This window comes from Peromyscus eremicus, chromosome X, assembly GCF_949786415.1.
Source record: "Peromyscus eremicus chromosome X, PerEre_H2_v1, whole genome shotgun sequence".
Taxonomy (NCBI): domain Eukaryota; kingdom Metazoa; phylum Chordata; class Mammalia; order Rodentia; family Cricetidae; genus Peromyscus; species Peromyscus eremicus.
In genome coordinates, this window is record NC_081439.1 from 10,566,336 (window position 1) to 10,586,573 (window position 20,238).

At 40.2% G+C, this 20,238-nt stretch overlaps 1 protein-coding gene across 1 annotated transcript; it reads left to right on the top strand.

Moving 5' to 3' along the window:
• Window positions 1–7,580: 7,580 nt before the first annotated feature.
• On the top strand, window positions 7,581–17,680 carry Dynlt3 (dynein light chain Tctex-type 3). The gene is made up of 5 exons (XM_059250405.1): window positions 7,581–7,723; window positions 10,033–10,074; window positions 14,813–14,936; window positions 15,503–15,580; window positions 15,946–17,680. The coding sequence occupies exons 1-5, from the start codon at window positions 7,694–7,696 to the stop codon at window positions 16,020–16,022; spliced, it is 351 nt and encodes a 116-aa protein (XP_059106388.1). The 5' UTR covers window positions 7,581–7,693; the 3' UTR covers window positions 16,023–17,680.
• The last annotated feature ends 2,558 nt before the right edge of the window (window positions 17,681–20,238 follow it).

Below are 20,238 nucleotides of genomic sequence, written 5' to 3' on the forward strand. Positions count from 1 at the left end.
GTGCACGCCTTTAATCCCAGCACTCAGGAGACAGAGCCAGGCAGATCTCTGTGAGTTCGAGGCCAACCTGGTCTACAAAGTGAGTTCCAGGACAGCCAGAACTGTTACACAGAGAAACTCTGTCTCAAAAAACCAAAAGAAAAAAAATTACCTCCTTTTAAATGCTCATTTTTTACTTAGTTCAAATTTCTATCTAGGATCATTTCTTTTGACAGAAGCATAGATTTTGGTGTTTCTTGCTTAGTTGCATAAACTTTATTTAATATTTATTTTAAAGGATATTTTTGCTAGATCAATATTTTAAGTTTCTGTATCTTGAAGGTATTTTTGAAATCAAACACATGGTTTGTCTGGGAAGTCAAAGACTCTTCCTGTTACACTTTTGAAAGAATTCAAAGGTAATTGAAGTAGCGTGTTTGAGGGTGTAATCTTACAGTTTTTCTTTTCCTTTGATTTTCTTTTACTATACTGTGATGTGACAAATACATGTTTTATTTTAGTTATTCCATTTAGGATTCTTAGGGATTTTTAGACCCATGGATAGAGGTTCTAGAGGTTCATTCACATTATCCTCTTTTTGTCTCTACACATCCACAGTCTGCCCTACTTTCCACTTTAAGAATGATTACCTATTCTCTCCCCCCCACCGGTGTGTGTGTGTGTGTGTGTGTGTGTGTGTGTGTGTGTGTGTGTGTGTGTGTTGCTAGAGATGGAACCCAGCACAGTGCACATGCTAGGCAACCTATACATTGTTGAGCTATGCTTCTAGCCCCTAACTTATATAGATATCAGTGGCTCTATGATGGCTAATCTTAGCTGTCAACTTGACTACATCTGGAATGAACTAAAACCCAAGCAGCTGAACACACCTGTGAGGGATTTTCTTGACTGGATCACTTGAGGTGATAAGACTCATTCAAAATTTGTATACTTAAGGTCAGAAGATCCATGCTAAATCTGGGCCAACACCTTCTGGTGGCAAACCCATAAAGGATGTGGAAGGAAGAAGGTTTTGCTTTCTACTTGCTTGCCTCAATTCTTACCGGTACGTTTTTCTATCCTCCTTCAGAGGTATTCCTCTGCTGGTATTAGGACCTACTTCTTCCACATGCATTCCAATGCAGACTGGAGACCAGCTAAGACATCCAGTCTCAGAGACTGAACAACTGCAGAATAATTGGCCTTTGTGTCAGGAGACAGCCGTTATAGAACCACAGCCTGTACGTAACTTTAATAAACCGTGTGTGTGTGTGTGTGTGTGTGTGTGTGTGTGTGTGTTTCTTGGTTCCCTTTGTTGGAAATCACTTGAATTGGTATATTCTCTGACAAAATAAGTCATTATTTCTATGTCCTATTGCGTCTGTTTCTTTGGAGAACCATGACTAATCCAAGGAAATGGACCCTCAGAATAAAATTCTGAAATTGGATTGTTCATATATAATATATCATATATGGTTTTTCCCCTTGAGACAGTGTTTGCTAAGTAGCTCAGGCTGTCCTGGACCTCATTATATAGCCCAGGTTGTTCTCAAATTCATGACAACTCCCTTATTTTGGCCTCCCTATTGCTGGGATTACAGATGTTAGCCATCATGACTGGCTATGGATAATATTCTCTCTCTCTCTTTTTTTTTAAGAAATGGAGTATAGGATATTCACTACATGAAATTATATCACAATTATTTATTTCATCACAAGGGAATGAAATGTAGGTAGAAGAGCAGGAAATGAAGGTGGTTGCGTGACTGGGACATTTAGTCTCTATGATAATAAAGCTTCTACTATAATTTATGGAGTCACCTGGTATGTTATCATAGCTTTGGAAATCACACTTAAGGAACATGTACATGAAAAGCACAGATATAAAATGAAGAATCTCAATTAAAGAGCAAGTTGTTCTTCGTAGCAGGATTGAGAGAGGACTCCCTTATGTCTCATAGTTGTGCTTTATCACATTGTTCCGTTATATTGATGGTATTAATTGGACCTGTAATTGCATGACCTCTACAAATGTAATAGATATGGAGCCTAAAATGTGTCCCTTGAAATATAGAAGGCTTATTAGTTATTGTATCATTTAAATATGGGAATAAATTAATTATGCTACCACTTAAAATAAAAGGGATTAGCCATGACAAGTGCCTCTATAAGATACCATGTATGCTTGGGTAAGGGGGTGGATATTGAAATGGAAAGGGAATCAAGTTCCTGTACTATTCCTTGTAGACCTCATATAACCACCTCCCACACAGCCTCATTTAAATACCCATAGCGTTATGGTTAAATAGCATCAATGTGATCACCTGTAGACAAATCACTAGGTCTGCCTGGGAGGGATCATGTAGATTATGTTGCCCCAGGTGAGGGGCACCATTCCATGTGCTGGAGCCCTTGGCTGAATAAAAAGGAGAAACAAGTTAAGCAGGACTACTCTCTGTTTCCTTACTGTGGACACAATGTGAGCAGCTGTCTCGACCCCTGTCCCTAGGACTTTACCTGCCATGATGGATTATACCCTGGAACTGTGAGCTAACAGAAACTCTCCTTCCAAAATTTCCTTTTGTCGGGGTATTTTGTCACAGAAATGAGACAAACATCCAACACAGTAAGTAAATCTTCTTAAATATTATATTTGGAGAGATTTCATCAACTTCTTATGAAGAATATGGTTAATAAAATTCTTTCACCAATTTTTGAAGAACTTTACTGTATTGTTCTGTGCATTCTCTCTCATCTCTTTAAGAAATCAAATTATGTATACTAAATGTTCTCATGGTATTCTTTTTGTCTCTATACTTCCTTCTGTATTTCATATTCAGTTAAATCTCTGCTTCATTTTGAATATTTTTTCAGACCAATTTTTAAATTTTTATTAAATATCTTTTCATACAATATATTTTGGTCAGACTCTTTCTTTTTTCCCCAACTCCTCCCAGATCTTCCTCACTCCCCTATCCACTCATCTACACATTCTCTCTCTCTCTCTCTCTCTCTCTCTCTCTCTCTCTCTCTCTCTCTCTCTAACTAACTAACTAAAATTGAAAATCAGAACAAACAACCTAAAAAAACAAAATCAGACTACTAGCAATAGTGAAGAGGGTACCTGAACTGGCTTACCCCAGTAATCAGATTGGTGACTACCCTAACTGTCATCATAGAGCCTTCATCCAGTGACTGATGGAAGCAGATGCAGAGATTCACAACCAAACACCAAGCTGAACTCCAGGAGTCCAGTTGAAGAAAGGGAAGAGGGATTATATGAGCAAGGGGGATCAAGATCATGATGAGGAAACCTACAGAGACAACTGAACCAAGCTCATAGGAACTCATGAACTTTAGACCAACAGCTGTGGAACCTGCATGGGACCCGACTAGACCCTCTGCATATGGTAGACAGTTGTGTAGCTTGGTCTGTTTGAGGGTCCCCTGGCAATGGGATCAGGATTTGTCCCTGGTGCATGAACTGGCTTTCTGGATCCCATTCCCTGTAGTGGGACACCTAGCTCAGCCTTGATGCAGCAGGAGGGCTTGGTCCTACCTCCTCAACTGAGTGTACCAGGCTTTGCTGACTCCCCATGGGAGGCCTTATCCTTTTGGAGGAGGGGATGAGGGGTGGGCCGGGGGGTGGGGGAAGGCTGGGGGGGGAGTGGGAGGAGGGATGAGAGGGAGATCTGTCATTGGTATGTAAAATGAATATTTTTTTAAATAAAAAAAAAACCCAATAAGACAAAAACAAAAAACCATAAAGCACACAAGCACAGAATCTCTTTGTGTTGCCCAACTACTCCTGGGCATCTGGCCTGTCCTGGAGTGTGGTTGATACATCCAGTGATACCTCATTGGAGAAGACTGATTTTCCCTTTCCCAGCAAGTGTCAATTGCAAATAGCCTAGCTTCTTCATTAGGGTGGGACTTTGTGTCCACTCCCCTTCTCAGTTCTGAGATATTTTTAGACTAATTTTTAATTAGTTAATTTTGAGACAAGGCCTCACTATGTAGCTATGGCTGGCATGGAATTTGCTAGGTAGACCAAACAGGCCTCAAACTCAGAAATATGCCTGCCTCTGCCTCCCAAGTGCTGAGATTAAATGTGCATGCCACCCCTAGCTTTGGCCAACTTTTTAAGATTTATTTTATGTGTATGAGGATTTTGCCTGACTGTATACATATGCACTACTTGAGTGCCTGGTGCCCACAGAGTTCAAAAGAAGGCACTGGAACCCCTGGAACAGGAGTTACAGATGCTTATGAGACACCATGTGGGTGCTGGAAACTAAACTCAGGTCTTTTATAAGAGCAGCAAGTGCTCTTAACCTCTGAGCTGCCTCTCCAACCCCTAGACCAACCTTCAAAGGATTGCTAGTTAAACCTCCAGCCTTGTCTCAACTACTAGAGAAGGCTTCCCTAAGTTTTGTTCGTGTGTTGTCACTGTTTAGTTTTACTTCTAGAAATTCAATTTGGATTTTTAAAGTAGTTTCCAGTTGTTGAATAAAATTCTCCATCTTGTCTTTTATATCTTTGAATGTGGTAAACATACTTATTTTAAAGTCTTGACAACTAGATCCTTAATGGGCTGTTTCCATTGTCTGCTGGTTATGATAATGTGGTTTTGTTTCTTTATGTACCTACTTACGTTTCATTTTGCACTTAATGTATGTGAAAAAATATAAATCTACTTTGTAGCCTATAATGATATTTCTATCATCCAGAAAGAATTGTTTTGTTTTGTTGCAGCTGCCTAGAGGCATTAGCAAAATCAGAGCACCTTAATCCAACTGCAGGGGCAGAGAGGATTTCAAACCAAGCTGTGTAACTTCACAGTCAAGCCCGGATGTTTTATTCCTAGCTTGGAATCTTTAAGGTCTCTTTCAACCCAAAGTATGATTTCTTACCAGAATTTGCCTCCTTGGCATGCCACGGAATCTGGTTATCTTATGTCTCGGCCCGTGGCATCTTCTCAACACCAGCTGAAAACCGAGTTCAAACGCCATGCTCTCTCCTTTCCCAGGATTTTGTCATCTGAAATCTCTAATTGCATTCTTCATTGCATTTTGCCCAGTCAAAATCATCAGCGAAAACGCTAATGCTTATTCCTTAATTCGACGTTAGAATTTGAATCATTTAGAAAATGAGTTGAAATGTTTTATTAAGTAAATCTTCCTCTGAGGAAGATTTCCCAACAATAAATCTTTTTTTCTTTGAGACATACTTGTAATCCAGCTCCTCAGGAAGCTCAGTCAAGAGAAGACGAGTTCCAAGCCAGCCTGGGCTACACAGAGAGGTTCTGTTTCAAAGCACCCCAACAAAACATAAGCAAGAACAATATTTAGGCTAAAATAACTATTTAAGCATTGCTAGAATGTATTATATATCTATGATCCTAGGACTCTGGAAGCTGAGACAGGAGAATTGTGAGTTCTAGTCCAGCCAGGGTTTCATAAATGAGACCTTGTTTTAAAAAAGAAGCAAACAAACAAAAACTACTTGAGCAAGAATTGTTTATAACTATTTATAGACTAAAACCATATTTAAAATATGTTTAGAAAAGCAAAATCCAGGGTTTCAATAAAACATTTAAAAGTTTTCATTTAAAATATTTTACAAATTTATTTTAAATATTTTTTCTACTTTATTTTTTCTTCACAACCATATAAATAACTTTAAGGATAGACCTTATAAAGGTGCACACACATGTGTTTTTAAGGAAGCTTATAATATGTTTCTCTAGGGTTTTGGAAATACACATACACATATGCATAGTTTAAATGAAGTTATGACACACTCTGGAGGTAATCCTCCCTCGAGAGCCCCAGACAATGCAACAGAAAACCCCACTGGAAGCCAGAGATCAATACTGATGTCTTCCTCAATGCTTACCATCTTAGTTTTTAAGAGAGAATTTCTCCCTGGGACCTGGGAATCACCATTTATGTTAGACTGGCTGACTACCAGGCCCCAGGGATCCTTCTCTTTCTGACGCCCCACCACTGAGATTACCTATTTAGCTATGTCCACATCCCCACATCCATTTTTGATAGCAGAATTAACTTTCACAGTCAAGTAAAACACTAACCACAGCTTTTCCTGTCTGTTCTGTAAAAGGGAGTGATAGGCATTTTGAATCCCTAGCACTAGGATTCTCCACCAACGCAGTAAGCCAAATCAAGCCAAATTAAAAGTAAAGAACCAGGTTTAATCTGAGCAAAGCACTCTGGGGTGATTTTGGGGGGCGGGGGCAGAAGGGAGGGAGAGAAATCATGTGGCAGGTCCATGGCAGAGCTTAAAGTTATATCTGCTAGAACTGGAGTGTACAGACAGCCGTGAGCCACTACATGGATACTGGGAACCAAACTCAGGTTCTCTGCAAGAGCAGTGAATGCCCTTAACTGCTGAATCATCTCTCCAGCCCCAATTACACTTTTTTTTTTTTGCAGTACTCCTGTGTGAGCCATAACATAGAGAACCATTAAAACAAAAATAAGAGAAAGGGATTAGAAAACTAATGAGCCTTCTGACTTGATACTGGAGAACAAAATAGAAGTCACTGTAGTGGGCTGAATATTCCTCCCCATGAAAATATAGCCACATTTATATCCCAGAACCTGAGAATGCGCTAGCTTGCATGGCAAAAAGCATTTTGTGGACGTGGTTAGAACTTCTACCTCTCAGACTGTGAAACGATGTGTGTGTGGCTTTAAACCACTCTCTCTGTGGTAATTCGTTACAGCAGCAACAGGAAGCTCACAACAGCGTTGAAGAACTTGAGCTTTGCTATCAGACTGTAGCATTCGAGCTGATAGACCTCATCTAACACATACTGTATATAAGGCCTTGGGCAAGTCACTGAAAATCTCTGCATTTTAGCTCCATCGTTAATAAGGAGTGAGGGGAGGGCAAATCTGAATTACTGAGAATTTGAGGAAAATCTCAGAATCAGCCACAATTTAGTAGTCCTAAAATAAATGTAAACAGAGTGCTTCTGCTAAGGTTTATAATTCAATTTAGGGCATTTGCTCCTTTCTCAAAAGTCTTACGCTTCTTTATTAAAAAAAAAAAGTCAACAGAACAGGAGCATCAACTTTAGGAGTTGTGTGTATAGTATCTTATTTGATCCTTATAACTAGTCACAAAATAGAAGTGATTATGTTTATCATACGAGAAATCGAATCTGGGGGGGGGGGGCTTTTTTTTTTTAAATCAGTAACTAGTACACAGAGAAATCAAAGTTGGTTGCTCTCTTGCTACACTCATTTGCTGGATAACTGTGGATGAACGAATTCTGTGCATATGACTACAGCAGTGAGCCCTAAACCACTTGTGCTGAGTCTAGACTGGCTGACACAAGGTCATCCTAACTAATCCCCACGGACGCTGGTGGAGCTCTTAACCTGCATCCTTTACTTTCAGAAGACAGGCCTGGTCAGAAGTGCACGCTAAGCCTAGGAAGTACCCTTAGCCTTGCTAAGGGGCTCAACTCAACCAGAGCGCCCCCTCCCTGTCCTTTGATCTCCCCCCCCCCCCCCCGCCCCCTTGTCAGGTCCCTGGAAGGTTGCTCCAGTGCGACACAAAGGCGGGGCCTACGTAAACAAAAGCCCTGGGCCAGAAGGAGAGGCGGGGCCTCCCCGGAGGCCAGTGCGTGGTTGCGGAGTTAGACCGTCGCTTTGCTCCGCCCCCTGGGACTGCCAAAGCCACCATGGAGGAGTACCAAAGGCCCTGCGACGAGGTACCGCCCCTCTGGCGCCGAGAAGTGCCCCTCGGTCCCCGCTGTCGGCACGCTGTCGGGTGGTCTCTTAGTGCTTGGGGGGTTAGGATGCGGAGTCCCGTGAACCCGAGTCTGCTCCGCGGGGCTGGGATCCTTCTTGCGCTTTGGCGTCTCTTGTCTCGCCGCCCCTGAGAGCCTGAGGGTGGGCCGATCCTCGGGATGGTTTAGGTGACCGAAAGCTCTTGGGGGTGCAGTCGGCAGGGTCTGAGAGGACCCAGTGGGTGTAGGGGGAGGCCTAACTTGGGGTGTATGGGCGGGTGTTGGCGAGCCCCGCCCGTCTGCGATCTGGGCCTGGGAAACCGGTTTTCTCTCCGTTTCTCCACCCTTTTGGGTCTCCTTGAGCTGGTGCTGCAAGGTGGCTCTGGTCCTGGGAACTCTCCGCAGGGACTGCTAGAGGAAGTGCTTTATGGATTAAGAGCCCTTGCTCACTGATTCAGGTTTCCCAAAGCCTCCCCAGAACTCCATGATGTCGGTTATTTTCCTGTTATTGATGGGAACTCTGACTTTTCATGGTGACCAAATGACAGGCCCCAAATTAAAACTGCTAGGAATAACAGGTGTTCCATTTGAACCCAGGCCTCTGACTTTACACTTCAGCCCATGCTCCCAGTACTGTTGAATCGCCGCACAGCCTGTAAGAGTTTGCAAAGACAGAGTAAATAGACATTTTCTGTCTGGTGGTAGCCACTGGTGAGTGATACAAGAAAATGAAAGATGAGATGGTGGAGGTGCAATGTCACATGATCCTTGTAAGGGGCTTCTTCTGGTCCAATGGGAAGTTTTAGAGTATGAGTTTCTGCAGAAGATTATGTGTTGCAGAGAGCATGCATACTTGTAGGTCAGTGGTGAATCATACTAATGTTAGAAACAAGGACTTGCCCCCCACCCAGCCCAGCAAATTACATGGTTGACTCTTCCCCATATTTTCCCTCTAGCAAGGGTGCAAGGAAATCTTTTCTGCACCACCTCCTAAATACCTGTAATTTAAAAAGAAATAGGAGTGGAGAAGTAGCTCATTGGTAGAGTGGTTGAGTAGCACATTAGAAGCCCTGAATTCCATCCCCAGCATCAGAAAAGAAAGAAGGAAAACTAACAGACATTATTTGTTACCGTGGTCAACTAAGCATCCACAGTATTAGGTAACTTCCCAAATTGTAGTGAAATGTGCATCATTTATTTCTTAGGTCAATTTTGAATGTGATTTTGAAGCAAAATGACAATTTATCATGGGGCTAAAATATGAGGACCTCTTTTCAAAACGCCTCCAAGTATTTAGATTTTCATTCCTCTTTTAGGGGGATGTGGGTAATTTTATAGGATAATTAATAGAGTTAAAAAATAAAAATCTATACTTAAACATAACTTCAGAATTTACTGATTTCAAGTAGTTTTAAGTTGCATAGTGGTTTTTAAAACACAAAAGTACCACTTTCTCAATGCACCCAAAATATCTCCATGGAAAGCATTCTTATATTACCTAAATCATCCTGGCTTATATTTCAGTCTTATCACATAATCTGGTTCTACTCTCAAGGACACTTAGATGTCATTGAAAATTGCTGTTAACTCAAGTTTGTAACAAACAATTCCAAAAAAAAAAACCGTGAGAGACCAATTTATACAATTAAACTGACATTAAATTTGAATGACAGAGTATTGCCATAATCTTTAATTTGGGAAAGCTTCGATTTGTCTCATCAATTCAAAATAAAATTGGAAATGACAATTTAGCATACTTTTTTTTTTTTGATTTTTCGAGACAGGGTTTCTCTGTGTAGCTTTGCGCCTTTCCTGGAACTCACTTGGTAGCCCAGGCTGGCCTCGAACTCACAGAGATCCGCCTGGCTCTGCCTTCCGAGTGCTGGGATTAAAGGCGTGCGCCACCACCGCCCGGCTTAGCACACTTTTTTATAGGCCACTTTATCTAGCTGAAATGATTTCCTGTATACTGATAGCACACAATAGACATCATTTATAGCTACTACCTGCTAATTTCTTGATCTTTATAATACAATGATTATCTAGAATGTTCACTAGAACCACTATTGTAAAAGCACTTTTCAAACTGGTATTTGCCTAGGCCCTGCCCAATCCTAATGGATCTGAATCGACAGGGAGTGGGATCAGCATCCTCAGGAGACCTGATGCCCTAGCTCTATGGTCTTCTGTCACATCACTTTCTTAGGCCAGCTGAGGGTATACTGTATATTGCCCTATGTATAAACAAGGGAAGCCTTGCTAAAAGCAGTTGTATCTTGTTTTCTCTGTAGATTGCCTTCAATGCTGATGAAGCCCAAAATATAGTCAAAGAGGTGAGTTCTGTTTGCTGTTATCTCTATGCTTGTTGTGTTGATAGAAAAATTTTAAATCCAGGTTTTGATTTTTCAGGCCAAAGTTAGAAATGTTAATGCTGAAACACCAAGGTTTAAAATATTTATTCACTCTTTGCAGGGGTGTGTATGTGATCTCTTGTATTCAGTGAGGCCTATTTGGACTTTTTCTGAAAGACACACTGAAGCACTGTTTCAAGTCTACAAAAAGTACAGAAGCTCTTTTTTGGAATCTGTTTTAGCTGAGGACATTTACTGATTCCAGTGTTATCAATGTAAACTACCTGTGGGTGAGGCTATCAATATAGACTACCCTAGGGTTACCAATACAGACTACCTTGGGGGTGAGGTTATTAATCTAGACTACTCTAGGAGTGAGGCTATCAATATGGACTATGCTGGGGGTGAGGCTATCAATATAGACTATCCTGAGGTTATCAACACAGAATACCTTGGGGGTTAGGCTATCAATACAGACTACCTTGGGGGTGAGGTTATTAACAGAGACTACCCAGGGGGTGAGGTAATCAATATAGACTACCCTTGGGGTGAGGTTATCAATATAGACTACCCTGGGGGTGAGATTATTAATATAGACTATTCTAGGGATGAGATTATTAATATAGACTACCTAGGGGGGAGATTATTAATATACACTATTCTAGGAGTGAGGATATCAATATAAACTAACTACCCTGGGGGGTCATTATCAGTACAGACTACCCTGGGAGTAAGGCCCTGGGGGTGAGGCTATTAATATAAACTACCCTGGGGTGAGGTTGGTAAAAACCCTGAGCTGGCCCACAAGACTTGCTTCAATTTTGGGTGTGGCTCCTGGGGCCTGTGTCCTAGCAAGCCCTGACTGAGTTCTTTCTAGGCTGGATCGGCTCCGCCTTCTGAGCATCTCCAGTTCACCTGGAGACAGTTCTTGACTTGCCTGAGTGCAAGTCATCTTATCCAAAGCTCAGCTGGTCTGGCCCTGTATAAGTACTATCCGCTCAGCTTCTCATAGGGTTAGGCAGTACCAAAAACACTGTGGCATGTTAATAGTTGAAGAATTGTGTGTTAGAATATTTAATGATTTAAAACATTCAGAGTATATTATGTAAAGACATTTTTAGGACTATTTCACTAAAATAAAGCCAGCACTCGGGAGGCAGAGCCAGGCGGATCTTTGTGAGTTCGAGGCCAGCCTGGTCTACAGAGCGAGATCCAGGAAAGGTGCAAAGCTACACAGAGAAACCCTGTCTCAAAAAACTAAAATTAAAAAAAAAAGCAAATGTTTTCAATACCCTCACAATGCCAGAGCACAAGGAAGAGCAATTGGAAGGCAGAGGTAGCAATAATCTTATTTTTCAAAGTAATATGTCAAGAGAGACTGTCTTTGGCTAGTAGATATGAAAGAGCCACTTAATATATTTTCCTTACCCGAGTTTTGAACCATATGAAAAGACGAAAGTGTTCACTTGGAAGAATAAACACCACCTTTATTGTAGGTGGAACTAGGCTGATGAGCGGATCATGTTTTACTAGCCCCTGCACAGTTCTGAACTTGCAATACTGGCTTTGCCAGCACACAAGGGAAAGTTTGAGTCAGCAGAGAGAAACACAGAATAATGTGTCTCTTTGGTCTGGGTGGAGAAATGAAAACCCAAGTCCAAGATGCTTGGAAATGTGCTTTTCTCTGATGAATGTGGTAGAACAATGCTGATCATTCACCAGCCAGGTCACTTACTCCGTCTCCATAGGAAATAATGGTGGTGGATGGAGTAAGAGATCAAAAATGTTAGACGTGTGTGTGTGTGTGTGTGTGTGTGTGTGTGTGTGTGTGTGTGTGACAGTGATTAAGTGGTACTAAAAACTACTAGATGCATTTTATTTCTTTTGGGTTTTTTTTTTTGAGATAAAGTGTTGTTATATAGTCAGATGGCCTCCAGGTTGTCATCCTCGTGCCTCAGACTCTCAAGTGTTAGTATTACAGGCCAAACTACCACACCTAGCTTACTAGATGCATTTTAAGAGTATGAACATTACTGAGAATGTGGTTAGCAATATAAGCTGTTTAATTGAAAACAGTCAGATACCAAGTGAACTTGAATTCTTTACATAAAAAGATGATACTTAGGCGAAATCTCAGTGTCAGTCCAGGTTGCTTTGGGGACCATGTCTCAGTTCTCCTTTGTCTTGGTTTCCTGAGTCACCTTTCTACGTCACTGAAACATTTCTACTGAGGGGCTGGACAGGCTTAAATGTCCAAGTACTGCTTTAAACATCTCGGGCCATCCTAGAGAACTCCCTAATTTCAATAGTCATTTCTCTTTTATTTCATACTCATCTCCTTCTCCATCTTTTAATCTCTGGCTAATTTACTTTTCCTTCTGTGCTTGTAGGACTACTCATATACTAGTACCAGGAGACATTTTGTTCAGTGAGGGATCGAATTTCCCCCATGCCCCAAACTTCCTCAGAGAAAAACTTAAATGACATAAACTCAAAACAAAGTCTAAAGTGTGTTCAATTCGGAGCATTCAGAAAGTACATAAAAGTCAGAATTGCTTCAACCACAAACATTGGTGAAATACCTACTGTGTGCCCAGGTCCTGAGCTTTGCCCTGGGGGAACACAGAGCTCTTTAAAGCTCTGTTTTGTGTAGTGTGATTCATTGTTGATGTAATTAGTCGGGTTAAATACTCATTAATAGTAATAAGCAGGGCTGTTGACATCCTTCCAGTATCTTCTGTTGTTTGGAGCAGAACGTAAAGTGGTACTACTAAATGACCTAAAACAGCAACAACACAGACAAAGCAAGCTGTACTCTTACTTTCCCATTAAGAAAAGGCCATGTGGATAGTGGAAAAGGCTTTTTCCAAAGTCATAAGCTTGGTAATAGTAAAGGCAGAATCAAAACTAAGTTCTCCAGCCCCTTAGGGCACTTCCTTTCCTCTGCCATGTTATTGAAATTTCAATAGTAATTTGGCTCACTTTATTTCCATTAGCCCCTTTAAATTATATAAGCTATATCTTTACATATTATTAGTAAAGATTTTATAATACCCAGCTAAATGTTCTGTCTTAATGAGCCTCCTTATAAATCTTTACTATAACCCAATTGTAGTCAGTGAAGACACATTCATATTTGTGTGTTCTGATCTAGATTCTGAAACCAAATTGAATGTCTATTTTCCAGGATCTACCGCTTGAATATAAAATAAATCAACAATAAGAGTAATAATAATAGTTGTCTATGGGCTCATTCTATGCCAGTCACTGTGACTGAGAACTTGGCATTCATTATCTCATTTCACCCTTCATCATCTGAGAAGACGACACTGTTTTCTTTCCTGTAAGCATCAGGTGCCATGTCCTTGCACAGCTCCAGGGACTTGACTTGCTTGGGGGCAGTAAGGGAATGAAGAAAAGATAACATACACGTACACAGACACATGGGCAGACAATCTGGGACCAGGTGGCGTGGGCTTCCTGATGGAGAAACCGCAGCACCCAGGAAACTCAGCTTGTTCATTATATAGAGTTGAACAAGGAGGCAGGGTTATTACATACAGACAGGGAGGCACAGTTATTACATACAGCTGAGCAAGGAGACAGGTGTAGCTAATCTCAGAAGGAGAAGTCTTCATGGGGAGCAGTCTTCAGGCTGTAGACATCTGGGGGAGAAAGCTATTGTGGACACATTCTGCACACTATCAACATCTGCATGTGGACCAGAGGAAGGCTTTAACCATCCTTCTGTGCCTCAACTTGGGGGTGAGGGAGGCGTTGCCATTGTTCCATGGGTCTGAGGCTATTTGGTTCCTTGACATGGCAGTGCCCCTGTCAGAAGCACAAGCACGTTCACTCAGGATTTCATTCACTCCGGGCTTGCCTCTCTCCCCACAATCTGGGAAACAACAGCTTAAAGGTGATAGGTCATTTGCTAAAGGTTCCGGAGCAGACAGGTACGAATCTGGCCTTCCAGCCCAGGACTGGGATACTAAATCAATTGCTGGGTGTTTGTTGTTGTGGTGGTGGGTTTTGTTGTTGTTTTTGGTTGTTTGAGACAGGGTTTGTCTTTGTAGCCCTGGCTGTCCTGGAACTCACTGTAGACCAGGCTGGCCTCGAACTCTTTTAATCAGGTGTCAAAAGTGGATGCAAGTAAACACTGTAGGATATTATTCGGCTTTTTTTCCTAGAGTATCTTTATTACTTTCACTGGCATGTGTATTGGTTGTTTTGTAGCTAAGCAATTATATAGCATGAATGAGATTATAATTAGCATCCATAGAATTATGTTTTTAAATTAGTCCTATCCTTTGTTTTGAGCACATGAACCCTAGTTTTAATCCGATCTGTTTCAAAGCCATTTTAACCAGTTAATGCTATCTTATCTTAATCCTGTAGTCATTCTTATCACTTACTGTTTATGATTTGTCTTTCCTATGTTATAAACATTAGAGTTCTTTTATTAGTGTTCCTGCTAGATTAAGCGCTTTACTACAGAGGCATTGGCAAATTGATCTTTATATGACCTGTAATATTTCATAGCATGAGATAAGGCTTATGGAAGTGCTTTGAAAACTCTTAAGCAGTTAGAGACACTGCACACCAAACATTTAGTAGATGCGCGTTTCTGCTATGCCTTAGTGGGTGGTGCCTTGAATTTCTCTTGCAGTGTATGTAAAAACTGGTTCATTTGGGCTAACGGAGCTGCCCTTTCTCCTAGTGTGTTGATGGAGTTTTAGGAGGTGAGGACTACAATCAAGACAACATCAACCAGTGGACTGCAAGCATAGTGGAGCAATCCCTTGCACATTTGGTTAAGCTTGGCAAAGCTTATAAGTACATTGGTGAGTACTGATACTTTTATCCTTCTGATTTTCTCTGAATTTGGAGAATGCATCTGAATGACGGGCACTGTAGCTGAACACTAATCGTGTAGCAAGCACTTCTGACTTGTCCCTTGGAAGGTAACACAGGATGAAGTGTGAAAAGGGAGGTCTTTTGGTCTAAAATAGCAGTTTGAACTGCTTTCCCTTGGTGAGACCCTTCAGTACTGTCTTCCTCTCAGCCCTCCATGCCTGTGTATAGGCCTGTGAAGATCCACACACCAAGGACAAAGTGAAATATCCCCCTGCATTTCTGTCTGAAGTCTGTTAATAACACAGAGTACAAAATTTGATCCAAATTTTTTCTGCAGTACAATTGCTGAGAGTTATAGTAATGGTTCATGAAATGGCTGAGTCTTGTGAAGTTAAGTTTACAATGGTCGATGTTCAAAACGAGAGACTATTTCAGTCTACTAGCTGAATTATTTTGTGTTACCTTTTTTCAGCTTTTAGAGTTCTAATACAAATACTTCAACCTTGATTCTTTCCCTTTTTCAGTAAACGTTATTCTATGACTTTCTTTGTAGTGACCTGCGCTGTGGTCCAGAGGAGTGCATATGGATTTCACACAGCCAGCTCATGTTTTTGGGATACTACATCTGATGGTGAGAGACCATAAATGAATTTACCCTGAATCAAAGTTCCAGCAAAGTCAGTCTGGACTTACTACGTAGCTCTACTTAAAGTCTGAAAAACACTGTATCAATACAATTGCTTTGTATATACTTACAAGTAGGATTTCAAACCAGTATGAAATGTGAAGATATAACATGTTAGAAGAAATGTTACTTATATTACTAAAAACTATAAGTGTGTGTGTGTGTGTGTGTGTTTGTGCGTGCTTGTGCGTGCTTGTGTGTGTGTGTGTGTGTGTGTGTGTGTGTGTGTGTGTGTGTGTATTAATTACTTAGTGCCTGGTAATTTTGATGTTTTGCTGATATATTAAGGTGCTCTTCTTGTATGTTTTCAGGAACCTGTACTGTAAGATGGGAGAATCGTACCATGAACTGCATCGTTAATGTTTTTGCGATTGCAATTGTCCTGTAATCCACTAAACATTTTGGTTAAAGCCATTTAACCTAAGTTTGTGAGTGCATCCTTTCTAAAAAGAGTAATAAGTACCTATTAATGTGCTAGATGACAAGTGTGCAATGTGCTTCAAAGCTATCAACAAAAAACTGAATATTGTAAGCAAAAGTCTAAAAAATAAGATCTTGGTAGGTTATCTCATATTCTATACAGCTTCATTTAAAAACACAAATGTTAGCCAAAAAAATAATGCACAAATATTGACTGATATAAAAATAGAACGTTATATTTATACAAGCCTTTCACTAGCATTATGCACCCACAGAGATGGGAAAATCTATTTAGAAACTGACATTATCTTTAAACTAGAAAACATAACAGGGATAAATACGTGATCAGTGCAGAGAAAATTACATGAATTAGCTAATACTTTTCTTATTTATTTTAATTTCTCCCCTTCATTGAATTATATATAATAGTTCATGGAAAGTAATTTTGACACCCCCACACCCTCATCTAATGTTATAGGTAGCAGCTATAACCAACCTGTTTTATTTTCCTGAGAACTGGCAAATCCATGTTTTTAAATGTCAATTTCTTGCATTTACACTTGAGGTAGAATTAAATGATAACCAGATTTCCTGGTTAAGCAAAATTAGTTAAGTCTGTAATCAAGAGTATATGACTCAGACAACTGCCTTACAATCCACTCATTATCTACTGAATGACTGTTCTGCATCTTTCTCTGCCAGGCATGGCAGCTCTCCACATGGTGTTCAGGTGTTAAGTTTCTTTGGTAGCTGTTCAGTTGGAAAACTGGTATCTCTGAGGAAGGGCCAAAAAGGAAGGAAAGAGTCTGGACCTCCATGGAGAACTAAGCAAAAGGAACACACTAATTGGTGACAGAATTATAGATACAGTTTTTTAAGGGTTGCTTCTGACCAAGTAAAATACATAAAATATGCAACTCTTACTTAAAGGCCTTATTAGTAGTCTTAGCTATACAAGTAATAAATTTTATCATTGCATTAGTTACAGCTATGTGTGCATAATTTAAAATGCTTACGTGGCATTAGGACTGAGTGGAGTAGAATATACATTAAAAGTGAACAATCATTAGCAGGTTATCTAATATCTCAGGGCTTATGAAATATAGCTAAATTTATTAAGAAAATCAATGTTAAAACCTAGGATACACAGCTGGCCACCCAATGCAAAGTCAGTCTGCCATTTAACCTTGAAAATGAAATCAATTTTACATGTCACCACTGACACCCAATCCATGTAAGGACTGAAATCACGATTCATTGAATTTGGGGATAAAGCAAAGCTCAGTATTAATGGTGACAATATTCCGACAGGGTTCTGGTAGGAGTACTACTCGCATGGTTGGCACTTTGCTGAAGAACTGTAATGACAAGAATGCAAAGAGAGGGTTTAATGCAGTGATCTGTGATTTGGGCACATCAGAAATTCTTTGTCATTACCATTATGTACTTGATGCTGCTGGCTCTTGTACCTCTGGAGATTATAATAGTGACCAAACTATCTGTGCAGTTAAGGCTTATTTTTGATGATTGTTGTTGAAGCCTCATTTTAAAATAAATCATACCTCGTGAGCTTGCTATCTGCTGTTTCTAGTTCAAATATAATAAAGACTATCTTACTGTGCTGTACATTTGGCTCTGGTTGCTAATTCAGTGGTCAAGAAATAAGGATTGTGCTTACTTTAATAAATTCCAAGCAGGAGGAATGGAGGAGGAAAACAAATGTAGCACCACATAAATATATTACAATAAAGAAATATATTCATATACACACAGGTCTGACGCGGGACGGTCAATAGTGTGAGGCCAGACTGTGTCTCAAAAATATTGCTACCCAAATTTAGTCTTTGCCATTACAATATAATGAATAGCTTCTATTTCATGCATTTTACTTATGATTTTTAACTCAGTTTTTCTTTAAAGTTAGTGTAAAATATATTACGTAACTATTTATGAACCTTTAATGATTGTTTTTAGAAGTTAATTTTGTCTTATTTGTCAAATTGCAAATGAGCTGCTGCTTCTTTAAAAACAATTTGGGACTTTAAGTAAAATTAGAGTATTCGCATGTAATACCCGAATACACGTGTAATTCAGTTAGTGTAAGCACTAGCTGCGATGTTTTGTAAAGCTATAATTTTGTGTTTGTGAAGTCCCAATAGACTGCCTAAATAATGGCAACTTCTCATTAGAGAGTGCTTCCCTGTCCTTCCCAAGTTGGGTGTGAATTGAGTCATTGGGTGGATTTCACTGCCTCCATTCATCATTGTATTTTTAAAAGTCTGAGTCAAAATACTTACATATTCTTGATAACAGTTATTTTACAAAGATGAGAAAATATATGACTATTTAGGGAGAAGTGATTGGGTCTCTTCTCTGGCACATACCAAAGAAAAGTTGAAGATGAATGGAAATTCTTTGCTCGTGTGCTGGAATCTGTCCAAGGTGAAATTGTTTTATGATTCAAAAGGTGGAGCTATGTTTGTGGCTAAAAATTCTATATCCAGTGTTAAATAGTTCTGTGACGTTAACTTTATACCTTTTACAGTGAATATTTTAATTTAGTATACAAAGTAATGGGTTTCATTATGGCATTTTCATACACATGTGTCATCCCTGATATTCCCATTGTTCCCCCCTCCCCCTCCTCCTTTCTTTCATGCCCCATGTATGCTGTGCAATAATCTTACACATTCATCCCTTATAAATGTATTAGTTATTTTTATGAGGATTGAGCCAATGGCTTTGTGCTCACTGGGTAAGCATTCTACCACTAAGCTGTATCCCTAGCCCTGTCTTTACTTTCAAAAAAAAAAAAAAGCTTCACTTACTGTTTTGTGTGTGTGTGTGTGTGTGTGTGTGTGTGTGTGTGTGTGTGTGTGTTTTGCCTACAAGCATGTCTGTGCACTACTTGTGTGCTTCGTGGTGTGTGGAGGCCCGAAGAGGGTGTCAGAGTTAGAGACAGTTGAGAGCTGTCAGGTAGGTGCATGGAATCAAACCACAGTCCTCTGCAAGAGCAACCAGTGCTCTGAAAGGCTGAGCGGTCTCTCCAGCCCCTGGTTTCACTTTTATTTTGAGACAGGGTCTCCTTTTGAAAGCTCTAGGAATCTTTCTTCTGGCTTTTTCTTGGTTTTAGGGCATTTTGTGATGGGGATTCCAGCCCCCAGCTTCTTTCTTCCTTTTTTTGTTTTTTGTTTTTCAAGACAGAGTTTCTCTGTATAGTTTTGGAGCCTGTCCTGGAACTAGCTCATATAGCCCAGGCTGGCCTCGAACTCACAGAGATCTGCCTAGCTCTGCCTCCCGAGTGCTGGGATTAAAGGCATACGCCACCACTGCCCAGCTAGCCCCTAGCTTCAAAGCCAGTAGAAGAGCATCTTCGGACCTCACCTCTGACCTCTAAGGTTTAGATTCTTTTTTCTTTCTGCCTGATCATTCATCTTTGTCCTATTACAAATCCTGTGACTACATTGGCTACAGTCAATAATTTATTCTATCTACAAGATCTTTAATCACACCCGCATAGTTCGTTTTAACATAAACAAATTCACAGGTTTCGAAATTAAGGGAACATCTTTTGGGGGCTATTATTCCACTACAGCTCTATCACCACATGATTCCTAGTGTCCGCGGATTCTCCACATGAGTACCAAAAAAATAAGAGACCAGGTAGATTAATGGTAAGTGAATTGAACGTGCTCTATTCCAAGGGAAGCTATGTTTCAACTCCATCCACTGTTACTGTGAAGGAATGCAGGCTCAGGTGTGCCTAATCTTACAACTTTAAAAAAAAATCACAAGTAATGATTATGATATGAAAAATATCAAAATTTTGAAATTAAAAACATTTAAACATTGACTTTTGACCTAAGCAAACCCAATAAATAGTGTTCTTCTTACTCTCTATAGTTCCTACTCCTTCCCCCCCCTTCTATCCCTTCCTTCTTCCCTTCTCTCCCCTCCTTTCTTTTCTTTTTGAGACAGGTTCTTGTTAGGTAATTATGTCCAACTGTCCTCCCTCCGACGACGACTGTCAAGTGTTGGGATTACAGGTGTGATTCATCATGTCCAGACCCCTACGTTATTTGTGAATCACTTAGGAGATGAGAATGATAGAATAATAGAAACATATTACCTTTCCGTTCCATATTAGGACTTTCCTGGGGCAACTGGTCTTTCTCATATTAAAT